The sequence below is a fragment of the Galleria mellonella genome, unplaced genomic scaffold (assembly GCF_026898425.1).
Source record: "Galleria mellonella isolate WM207_F2 unplaced genomic scaffold, CSIRO_AGI_GalMel_v1 utg33, whole genome shotgun sequence".
Lineage (NCBI taxonomy): Eukaryota > Metazoa > Arthropoda > Insecta > Lepidoptera > Pyralidae > Galleria > Galleria mellonella.
In genome coordinates, this window is record NW_026442079.1 from 6277864 (window position 1) to 6290040 (window position 12177).

Genomic DNA, 12177 nt, shown 5'->3' on the forward strand with positions numbered 1-12177 from the left:
ATGCGCACCGCAGGACGCATACCGTCGGTAAGCGTTGATGTCTTTTCTAGTCTGATAGTCGAGTATAAAATTTGGAAAATGAACTTTAAATTTATACGATAAGGAGATAGTTTCGATTGTTATTACAATGTTATGACAGAATTATCTTTAATACTTTTTGATTAATTTAGTAATCAGTTGTCCGACTACAGTGGAGTGTAAATTATTATTCAATAACAATAAGGAAAACTTGTATAGGTGCATCTGTTTAGCAATTAAATAATATTTCCATCTAGTATATAATTTGTGTCTTCCTAATCAATATATTTTTTATATATTGATTAAGAAGATTATTTTAATTGTACATATAATACAAATATATACACGCTATATATATATGAGCTATATATAATTTAAAACAATCTAAGTACGATAGTACCTACCTTAACCCAGTACCTTGACTTTGCAAGGTTATAAAAAGCCCTAAATAGTTATGTTAAATCGAATAGTGTTGAAAATTCAAATGTATATATTGAATTAAATTACTTGTTTAAATATACTTTGAAGTCTAGTGTAGTATTTAAAGTATCTATTTAGTAATCTAGTCGTCTATGCAGACTCTACAAAAGCATTATTCTATGTAGTTCACAAAAGCATAAAAACTGTTATACTTAAAATATATAATAGTAATGCTAAAATTATTTTGTTACTTTGAACTCGAATTGTAATACATGAGTGTTACAATTTGAGCCGATTGTAATATGAATATTTAAGATATTTGCTATCAAAACATGTATATAGCTACGTACCTACCATATTTTTCGGCATACCTTAACAGCGTTTAACACTGCGTCTTTTTAAATGTCAATATTGATTTTGTTATCTTCTCGTATCAAGTTTTTAACGAAAAATATATTTATTACTATTTGGCTAAGTAAACATGGTCGTATTCCGCGAACCTGCTACTTCAGTGACTACAAACCAGACCTCATTGTATACTTGCACTTTTCCATTTGAATATCTCAACCAATCAATCCATACATAACACTAGTAGTGAAAATCAAAATAACGGCACAAACGGAAAGTCACGTTTAAAAAAAAACACTCGGTTCTGAATTCGAAAAAAATGTAGCGCGCACTAGTACACGAATGGCACAGGATAGGGTAGTCACATCACGTGGTATGGAGCGTACCTGGTCGCCCACAAGGTCCTCGGCAGCAGTGATCGCGCAGCAGGCCTCCATTCCCGGCTGGAGCCGGGTGACGTGGTGTCGCAGCGGCGTCCACTCGCTATGCTCGCTGTGCGACCTGTCACGAGCCACTCATGGCATACGCCTGCGCGCACCCACTGCGCGGGACCGACTACGACTGTGCGTGATAGCGCCGCCACGCGACCTCCTTGTCGGGGTTGCAATGAAAGTGATTAGGAACTCGCGCCGCGCGACTGATAACGAGGGTTTTCGTTTCATTGTACTTAGAGCACTGTTGTCGGCATTTTCCTTTATATACCATGTCAATATATAGCAAATTTCTTATATATTTCATTCATATGCATGTATTTTATATAAACGTTTGTTAATAACCATATTATTATCCCTACATTTATAAATATATACCGTATTGGTCTAGATGTTAGCTCTCCATTATGGCTTCATTGTTGCGTAATTATATACATGAGCTTATTTCTATGTAACTATATACATGAGCATTATTCTTAGGGCTTACGCAAATAAGGGTCAGACTTTAGCATGCATTTTGTTCGTCAAAATAGAATAGTATTAAAGACTTGTTATATCAAGTCTTTGTGAAATAAAACTCATATTTTTACCCTCCACGGACCATTTTTGAAATCTACGCAAATCTTTAAAATGGTACTAGGGCACTATTACATTTTAAGTTCATGTATAAAATTTTTGTTCAGTGACTTTATAATCAAACAAATAACTGTAGGTACATATGCCTTTAAGCAAGTGACATATTTAGTACCTACTCATATAATTCTATATACAACTCCACAACTCTGTTTAGTCTAGGTTAGATGCCAAAGGTTAGTTATTTTTAAATATTTGCCATTAAATAGATATCGTCGTACTAGAAGGGGTTTATTTATTTAATACAGAACCGTATAAAGAACAAAAGTTGAGAAGAGAAAAGAGGGGAATAACTAGAGAAGTGGCACGTTACAAATTTACGTTTATATACATAAAAAAAATGTCAAACGTCTCCTAAACTTATTTTTAATATAACACTGCTTTGTCTTTTCTCTGTGGTCCCACTATAGAATAGACCATCTATTCCATTCCCGTGGGTGTCGTAAGATGAAACTTAGAGAACTTAATAGTAGAGTGATGTGCAGTAGCATGCCTCTTAAACATCTTTATAAGCCTAATTGCGGTTGCCAATCTGGCTGCCAAGTGTGGCAATTACTGGCAAATTTTCCTTATGGAGAAGGCTTTTCTTTAGTAGTGGACAGTTACCGTCTGCTGTGACTGTTTTGTCTCTATCTTTTGTGCTAAATTCTCAATTTGAAAGATAGTGTCAAAACAGTGTTATAGTTAAAATAGGTTAGTACAATGTTTTAGTTTTTATATTTCAGTAAAAGACCTCGCTTCACTTTCCTCAAAAGATTTTTTCTGTTGTGAAAAGGGAATAGTTTTTGACATTTATTTGGATCTCATTTGATGAGGTGAAGTAGCCGACATCCAAAGCACATTTGTATTATAAAAAAACGTGCTGTTCGCACAATTTATTCTATGGGAAGTCGTGAATCATTAAGAAAAAAATTTAAAGAAACAAATATTCTCACTGTAACTTCACAGCACATATATACTTGTACAAACATTTTGTATATACGCAGCAATGTACAACTGTTTGTTACACTATATTTTATAATAAAATATCGAAGAATATTTTGGTTCTACCTTTTAATACATTTAAAACTGTATTAAAAACACATATTGAACAAAGCCTATTAGACTATAAACGATTACTTGAATGATAAGCGTACATGGTGTGGATCGATCATGAACGGGCTTTTTAATGACCGTGTAATTTTAGACATAATAAATTTAAATAAATACCCATAATGTTAACAGAGATTTAAAAGAGTAACTAAGTTTCTTGCGGGCTCTTCTTAATTGCAAACAACCTTCCAAATTTCATTAAAAAAATTGACGATTTAAATGTATTTGTAAACAAGTCTATTAGAATAAAGATGATTTAAATTCTGAATTTCATGAAGTTTAATGGAGTTTAAGATGGAACTCGCGAGCCAAAAATTTTAGACTTGCCATTCTTACTTTTGCTTTAAATAGATCCAGTTCGTAAATATAGACTTAGAATTTAAAATTTTGGTGAAAGAGGATGCAGTAAGAAGTAATGGAAACAATTTTTTTTTACTACGATGGTGGCAAACAAGCATACAGCCTGTCTGATGGTAAACGATCACTGTAGCGTATGAACGCCTGCAATACTAGAGATGTCACGTGCGAATTGCCGACCTTAAAGAAATACCCTTTTTGAATAACCCCATACTGTAGTCTCTAGGGTAAACCTCGGTAGGGAGCCTATTCCACAGCGTTCGTGGGAGGAAATTTCTCTGATACCGCACTATCCATAATCATTTAGGTAGAAGCGTATGAGGATGAATTCCCTGTCGATGGTGAGCAGTGCAATGATAAAAGTTAGCTGTAGGCATAATTTCAAATAATTTTTTAGAACACAATTCGTTATATAAGTGGTAGAATACACCGCCTGTGAGGTTGGGATCGTCAACAATCCCCATCTTTGAACCTAGTCAAGAGGACTAAGCTGGTATCCAAGTACTCCGGCCCATAGATGAGAACAATACTCCATGTGGGGCTGGACTTGCGACAACAGAAGTCTTTGTCTCAGGGTGAAGTATCGTTTCACTCTACTGAGCATCCCGAGCTTTTTGGACGCCAGCTTGACTTTATCTTCTAGACGACTTCAAAACTCCACAGTGCTGAAGATGTCAACTCCGAGGATCCCAATACTTTTGATGATATCAATGAATGTGTTCTCGAATTGCCGTGCTAGAATAAATAAGTTTTTTTTTTAACAGTGAACGCGCAAGTGTCCTTCGATGCGGATACTCCAGCAAGAGTACTTTCGAGTTGATTTCGAAGTGGCCCCATTGTAAGCAATATATCCTGTTACGTCAATTTCTATACATTTCTTTTGAAAATTACCACAGTTCATTAAAACAACTACTGGCAAAACTCTTGTTATGGGGAAGATATTTGTTCCGCAGTGGGCAGTTGGCGCGATTCCTTTTGAAATTTAATTACTTTATTTCTGGTAAATTTGATTTCATACTCACCTTCAATTCCTCACTGGTATTATTCCGACGTAAATAGCGCAGGTAATGTTAATATTTCCTACATGTGCGAGTATAAGTGAAGCAACATCGAATATTGTAAATTGATTCAATTGAATATATCTACTAACCCCCTCATTAATAAAAACGTCAAACCTCTTATAAAACTATTTTAGCTATTGAAGTGTTTTGATTTTTGTTCTTTTGTGCTAAATTCCGAATTTGAAAGAAAGTGACAAAAAATTTCAATACCTAAATAAGGTTTATAAGAGGTTGGACGTATCTATTTATGAATAAGGGGATTATAGTTTTGGAGTAAGAAATGATTAGTGTTAAGGTAAGGTAAGACGGGAACTAACATGAATACATGTGGCACTTTTAGGTAAGTCATTTCTGTTAAAATTATTCATCAGTTAAAAGTAAAATTAAATAGTTCTTTAAGTAAGAATATAGGGGCATATTAATGTATAGAGCGAAATCGATGTTGTCATTCAAAAACTACAAAGAAAAATTAGTCTCCCGGTAAGTTAGTTACTTAATAACTTGAACGTGCCGCGTAAACGTGAATCAGCATTTTATATCGACATTTATCAATTATTTGAATCTTTGAATTCTTTATAAAAAAAAATAATTATCATTGACATAACAGTATTTTAAAAGGATGCTAATAATTTTGAAATGATTCAAATTTATTGTATAACAATTCCGTGTAACGATGTTCATTCACGCTAAACCCCGAACCTGTACAACCGATTTTTTTAAATTTTCTAAATATATATTGTTTGCAACAATTCGAGAGATAAAGTTATTTTTATAAATGCATATAGTCATTTATAAAAATAACTTTATCTCTCGAATTGTTGCAAACAATATACATTATTTTTATCGTAAATCCTATTAATATTATAAATGAGACAGTAAGGAATGTATAGTTGTTTGATATTTTTTCATGCAAAAACATCTAATTTCATCAGAATGGAAATTTTAATTTTATGGAGCAAAACGTTTGACGTATTAGTTAGTATCTGATATACTCGTATTTAGAAAAGAGAATCATAAAAATTAAGCGGTTCAATGTATAAAAAATATTTTTCTATGAATAGCTATTGATAAGGTTTCTCGAAACCTCGTTTGATAAACAAAAACGATTAGCTGTATTATAAACATCTATGAGGCTAACTTTGTTTTGAGTTCGTCTTTGCAGTTTTGTCCAACTTAACATTATATAACTTATTCTAAATTATGACTTTAATTTTATATATTTTATTGCACACACTAAAAATATGTTGTATCCTTCTAATTTAATACAATTTTCACTTAAAAACATAAGATTTCATTTGTATTCTTTTTTGGTACGGATCCCTATAAAAGATAGGATCATAGTTATATAGTATGCACCGCCATCTATTATTCTGTAACTGAACGAAACGCTACAGTCGGTTTGTGCTTAACATTGACTATTAACATTACGTCATAACTCATAGATAATAAATAATTAAGGCCGCAAGTTAAGTATCTAACAAAATAATTAACTAATTTTGGAATTTATGATCTTTAGGTTCTATAGTCTGCGTATTTGTTATTTATTTTATTAATGTAATCTTATCGCCTGCTAAACTTTACTTAGCAAATATTTGTTAATGAAAATAAACTATAATATATCTGGCAGGCTGTCTGTTGGTGTTATGTATCAATTTCGTACTTATAGATTAAAGGTTAAACATTTTATCTTTAATTTGCTTTATTGTGCTTTGTAATTCAGTATTAATTTTTATATACATATTATTAATATTGGTAATCGATATTATTCGAAGAGAACAATAAAGAGTTTTTATTTACTCATAGTAGGTACCTGTAAATCGTTCTAGATTTTATATGTAGTTATGTGGTTACTTTGTTAGACGCACACATGATTCTATATTATTTTAATTATTGTAAATTATTAATACCTAATATTTTTTCTCTTTCCCTGAGGAGGGAACGTAGATAAAATCTTATCTGAGAAATCAGTTCAGGGTACGATATATTTGAAGAAGGTAAAAGAAAAGAAAAATTATCCAGTATACACTCTTGGCAAATAAGATATTTTATGGTATAAAAGATATTTAAATATTACAAAATTTTGATTATGAATTGAGATTCCTTAATTCAAAATTTAAATAAATATTTATAGATTTGTATTATAACATGATTATAACAGGGATTCTACCACCTAATTGTTAAAGGAGTTTCAAGTGAAAATAATACATAATAGAAAATAAATATTTGCATGGCGCACGGTACACATTAACTATTTCATTATCTTTATTAACCATCAAATCTTCATCTAAACAAGCAAAAAGTTTTGTTAGATTAGCTGGAAATTCCAATTATACGTATCTATTAATAATCTTAAAAATTTCTAGTATACTTATATTAGTTTGATAACTCAAATCTGCTTATATCATCTAAAAATTCGACTCGCTTTAATATTCGCATTTTAATAGTACATATAAAATGCGAATGTTTGTGAGGCTGAACTGATGTTTGTTAATTTTTCACGCAATAACTATTAAACGGATATGAATTAAATGTTGGTACATGCATAGGTTATCTCATACCTTAAAACAAAGAAAACTTTGTATACAAAGATACACGTGGGCAAATCTGGTAGATACAAGTATTGTATAATGTACAAAAAATTATTATGAGTTTTTATTTATTAAAATTATTACTTTCACAATTCACTTAACGTTTTTTAACCCTTTACTTTTACTAGGCGCCCTTTACTAGATACGTATAGTAAGAAGACGATTCTAGATTATCATTTGATATATTACAATTTGACGTGACTTAATGATCGAGGGACGGGCAGCAGCGTTTTTCTTAAAGTACTCAAAATCACCAAACGCTAACTAGTTACGGTTGCCAACCCGCCTGCTAAGCGTGGTGATTACTGGCAATACCCTCCAATAGGAGGACGCCTATGTTCAGCACAGGACAATTAACGGCTGATATGATAATGGTTTTGAAATGAGATTTATTTTATTTCAGGTTAACTTTCTTTTGCACTGTCCTGTTATGCTTTATTCCTTTAGTCAGCTTTTATTATATTGAGAAGCAGCGATGAGAAATTCTACTTTGTCACTACACAGAAAAATATTTAGACTGTCGAATGATAATGTAGTAAATGATCCTAATAATGGATTATTACGCATCCCACAAAAGATAAGAAAGACTATTAGGCTTTACAGTCTATGCCAAGTTTTGTTTTTTTAAGAATGTATGACAATTTATACTCAGAAGGTTTACCGAAAACTCCAATTTTATTTTTCGGTGTCGTATGTCGTTTCGCTATAAATGTTTTTCGTAATAAAAATTTTTGCAACATTTTTTTCCTATAGATATTCTATAGGCATTGACGAGTGTCAGCAGCCATTGTATTTGTATGTTTAGTTATTATCTTGGCTGTATGTGTATGTCTTCTAGACCTTCTATAGGTAATTACAGCATAGTAGGTATCCTCGAATATTTGTGCTATCATTTCATTAAATTTCAGAATATCACTGTAGAGAAGCAGTCCATTTAGTGATTCTTGATTTATAATAACTACCTATATGTGTGAGGAGAGAATTGATTTGACCTAATCGAACTGTTATAATAAATTGATCACTGCAAAGTAATAACCTTAGCGTTTGATACAACTAGCTGCCGGCCGCAGATTTGCCTATGACTTTACATTCCTTTAGAATTTTTTGGATATCTATGAAAACTTTAAAACTTTAAATACGACAAAAAGTTTAAAATTTATTTTAAATTTTTAATGAAATATTCACCAGATTATGATCCAGATCCCCGCCATAAAGCCTTTCTAAGTACTATAATGTTATAAAAGGGAAATGAAGGTTCTAGAATTGCAACCCTTTACTGTCATATGCGCAGATGAGCTAGTATATCTTTGTTTATAAGTTAAATTAATAATTGCAATTGTCTAATTCCAATATTAAGTTGCTATTCAACAATTATTCTTTTCCGTTTCTTTGAGTTACATGAGTTTACAGAATAGTATTTACAAATGATAACATTATCATTAGTAAATACTATTCTGTAAATTCTAATATGGTCATAGTATATATATATATATATATATATATATATATATACATATATATAAATATATATAATATATATATATATATATATATATATATATATATATATATATATATATATATATTTATTATTTTTCCATTAAAGTATTATTATATGGTTGTATTTTTGGTTTTGTCTAAGTGCATTGGTAAATCAGTAAAGTTCACCAAAAAGAGGTATATATATTATAAATAAAGAAATTAGTAGCAATATATCCTATCAGGTCGATCTCCACGCGCTTTACTCTGGAAACCTTCGTAAATTCTTGTTTAATTCGTTCCGATTGACCAACTGTCCTGCTTTTATCCACACCTATCATCCCTCATTGGTAGCTGCGCAAGCGTATACCGATAGCGCAGGCGGGGTTATAATTTCATTTTAACCCATAAAAAACAAGACATGGAAGCATAATGGTGACAGTCACATCTATAGATGACGGTTACCACTTTCTATCAAGCAGACTGTCAAATTGTTTCAATTTTACTTTGTATAAAAACACGCAGTAATTTGTCTAAAAAAAGATAAATAATCTGCTGTTATATCTGACACGAGTTTGTACTAATAGTAAGTACTCTCTAATAAACGATTATTTGCCAACGTTTACAACTTAGCTTTATCTCAATGGTATTATAACATCGTTATCTTTTCAGTATTGAAGACTGTTGAATATGAATCTGTCATTACGTTATCTTAATTTCTTATCTTATATTTTATGTCGTAAAAGATTATGTGTGGTACTGATACTTCAATTGGCAGTGTTGATAAAAAAAATTCAGGACCGACTTCAGTCTATCCAGCTTCCTTTGGCAAATTTTTTGATGGCAGGCGCTCCCTCTGACAATGATAAAATAGTCACTTTTACTGAGGTGCCCCCTTTTTTCTTAACGTCTGGAAAATGATTTATGCAGACCCATACACCTTGTGGGAGGTGAATGGATACTGTGGGAATCCCTCCGTAAGGTGGAGGTGTACCTACCAAAAACCAGACGATATACCCTCGAGGTACCATATGCCGGAGACATGGGTTCGCTTTCGCACTCACCACATCTCCGACGGTAGCGACCCGCCCCTTGATGGTAAGAGCAGGTCTCCTCTCTCAAGATAGGGTGGATGGCGTGCTCACCCTACCATTCAGGGGAAGCGACGGTATATTAGCACATCCTCCAGGTCTATTGGGACAATACCTTCCCACAGGTATCACCCCGGCCCCAGTGGGGAAAGAGGAGGGGCGGAACTGGGCGCACCCCTTCTTCTGCGCCTGACTCGTCTGCGGCGGATTGACGGTGCGAGAGTGGCACTATCCCGCTCCCTTTCCGCCGCCTCGTACTGAGGTACCCCTGAGTGCAAAACACAACGTACGCAAGGCCGGCTGACTGAAAAGAAAACGAGATCACCATGTTTCACTTTGAAAGAAAGTTTAATTGAAAGAAAAGGTCATTGTGGGTTTACATTTTGTTTTATTGTATATATTCGTAGCAGGGCTTCCTAAACTTTTAAGATAGTGAAAAACCTACTAAATACCTATTATGTTATGAAAATCTATTTGCGCGTTTTGTATTCCGGGCTAAATTCTCACTAACTACCAACTTACTTACATAACAATAATGAGCTCTTCTCGCAGCATATTTTGCAGTATTAAAAATAATATTTATACTTAACTATAAAAACAAAAATAAATAATTTCATAGAACTCTTGTGACTTATCTACGGAATCCATTTTAAAAATAGCTGGTATATAGTATAGAGGCTGTTTTATTTGTATGCTGTATCAAATCTTATACCGCCTGTATTCCATCTTGGAGAACCTATTAAACGTCAGCGCGCCCCATGGATTTATGCACCCCCGGACGTCGATCGACGGTGTCTCCGCCCCTCACCTAAGATTCCCTACAGTGAAGTGATATACTCCTCAGGATAAATCTGACATATATACAGGCTGACTTATTAAAGATATATATGGAGGTTTAGTTCTAAAAGTTTTCAAAATTACTAAATAGTATATTATATTTCGTCTTATACTTCATAGTATATTATATTTCACCGTCTGGTCCCGGCATAGTCCACCCCTTCCATTGCTGTGGGTGTCGTAAGAGGCTACTAAGGGAACGTAATGGGGGAGGAATGGGCAGCAGCGTCCTTAAAACATCTCTAAAAGTCTAACTGCGGTTGCCAATCCACCTGCCAAGCTTGGTAAGTACTGAAGAAACTCCCTTTATAGGGAAGACTTATGTTCAGCAGTGGACAGTATATTTATATTTATTTTATTCTATCGTCCATTATAACTTCACTACAATTACAAGCCATTACAATTAAGAATAAGTCGTTTAGGATAAAAAATATATTAATATGTGTTGATTAGTTTTTAATTTCAAAATCATCATCGTCATTTAATCAGTCACTGCCATAAGGAACGATCTCGAGCCACCAGCGTTCACTTACTCCCTGCAATGCATTTAAGATTGTTAATCCATCTATCGTTCTACATTGTATTTGCCCGTAAGGGATCGCCACTCGAGAATATTTCTTCCCCATCAGTTGTCAGTTCTTCGAGCTATGTGACCAGCCTATTGCCACTTCAACTTACTTTTCCTTCGGGCTATGTTGATGATTCTGGTTCTTTTACGGATATCCTCGTTTCGGATTCTGTCATGTAAAGAAAGTTTGAGAATTAGTCTTCTCCATAGCTCGTTGAGTAATTTGAAGCCTTTGCATACGAGCAACTGTGTAGGACTATGTTTCGGTTCCTTAAGTCATTGTTGGCAACACGCACTGGTTAAATACATTCGTCTTCAAAGTTTGAAGTATTTTGGTTGTGAAGATATGGCGTAGTTTTCCAAATATAGTTTCAAAACATTTCTAATTAAATTTTAAAAATTCTTAACAATTACGTGCCCTGATGCTGCTTTCTCACTATTAGTTGCATAATTTCGTAGCTCAGAGATAAATCTTAGTAACTATCTACAAATAGCTGTTTATCAAAATAGATATCAGATTAAGTTTATTACCTAATTCTGTAATGCTATGTCCGCATAAGATAATGTTTATAACCAGAGGACTTTTAAGACAAACTTTATTTTTTAAGTACTACACATTACGCCAATTGCCTGGTTTTTAATCAAGATATGCCTCTTATGTTATAAACAATTAGCTAATTAATATATCGGGATACAATGCAAACAAACGATCAAAAATTGAATTTGGAATTAACTACGTTGTTAAATTTTCCGTGTCAAGAGTTCTTGATTTTCAATTTTTTTATGTATGTATCTATATGTAAATAAAAAAAAATACTTCCTTTCATTTTTAAGTGTCCAAGGGAATAGGATACATGTATCAAATTAGTTTAGTAATAATTAGTATGACGCCAATATGATATAAATCGATTTCATTTGTTAAAAATTGGCGAAAATGTCGTTAAAAACTACACGGTTCCATCCAAAAAGAAAGGGCACCTAATACGCTCCGTAGTGATAACCGATTTAATCCTTAGACTAAAAATCTCACGGAAGTAGCCACAGCTTCACACACAGCATAAAGGTACTTCCGTTTAAATCTTCTTGCATCACAATAATATTGTACATTAAAACTATATAGATGATTCAATATTGAATAATATGGTGCAATAATTATGGGTATCTTGATTGATGATGAATGATGGTGCTACGTATGAATTTGAATTATATTTTATATAATAGCAATGCAATTATTAAAAGAAATGGATATATATT

At 32.9% G+C, this 12177-nt stretch overlaps 1 protein-coding gene across 2 annotated transcripts in view; it reads right to left on the bottom strand.

The window, feature by feature from the left end:
- Positions 1 to 1368, bottom strand: part of LOC113520281 (dendritic arbor reduction protein 1) — an 89876-nt gene extending 88508 nt beyond the window's left edge. The window contains exon 1 of one of the 2 annotated variants that reach the window (XM_026905560.3): positions 1173 to 1368. In XM_026905560.3, the coding sequence (XP_026761361.2) occupies positions 1173 to 1223 (51 nt within the window). In that variant the 5' untranslated portion in view covers positions 1224 to 1368. Of the gene's footprint in view, positions 1 to 788; positions 1146 to 1172 lie in introns of those variants that run through there. The other variant, XM_031911469.2, reaches the window with a different exon arrangement.
- Between the last annotated feature and the right edge of the window lie 10809 nt (positions 1369 to 12177).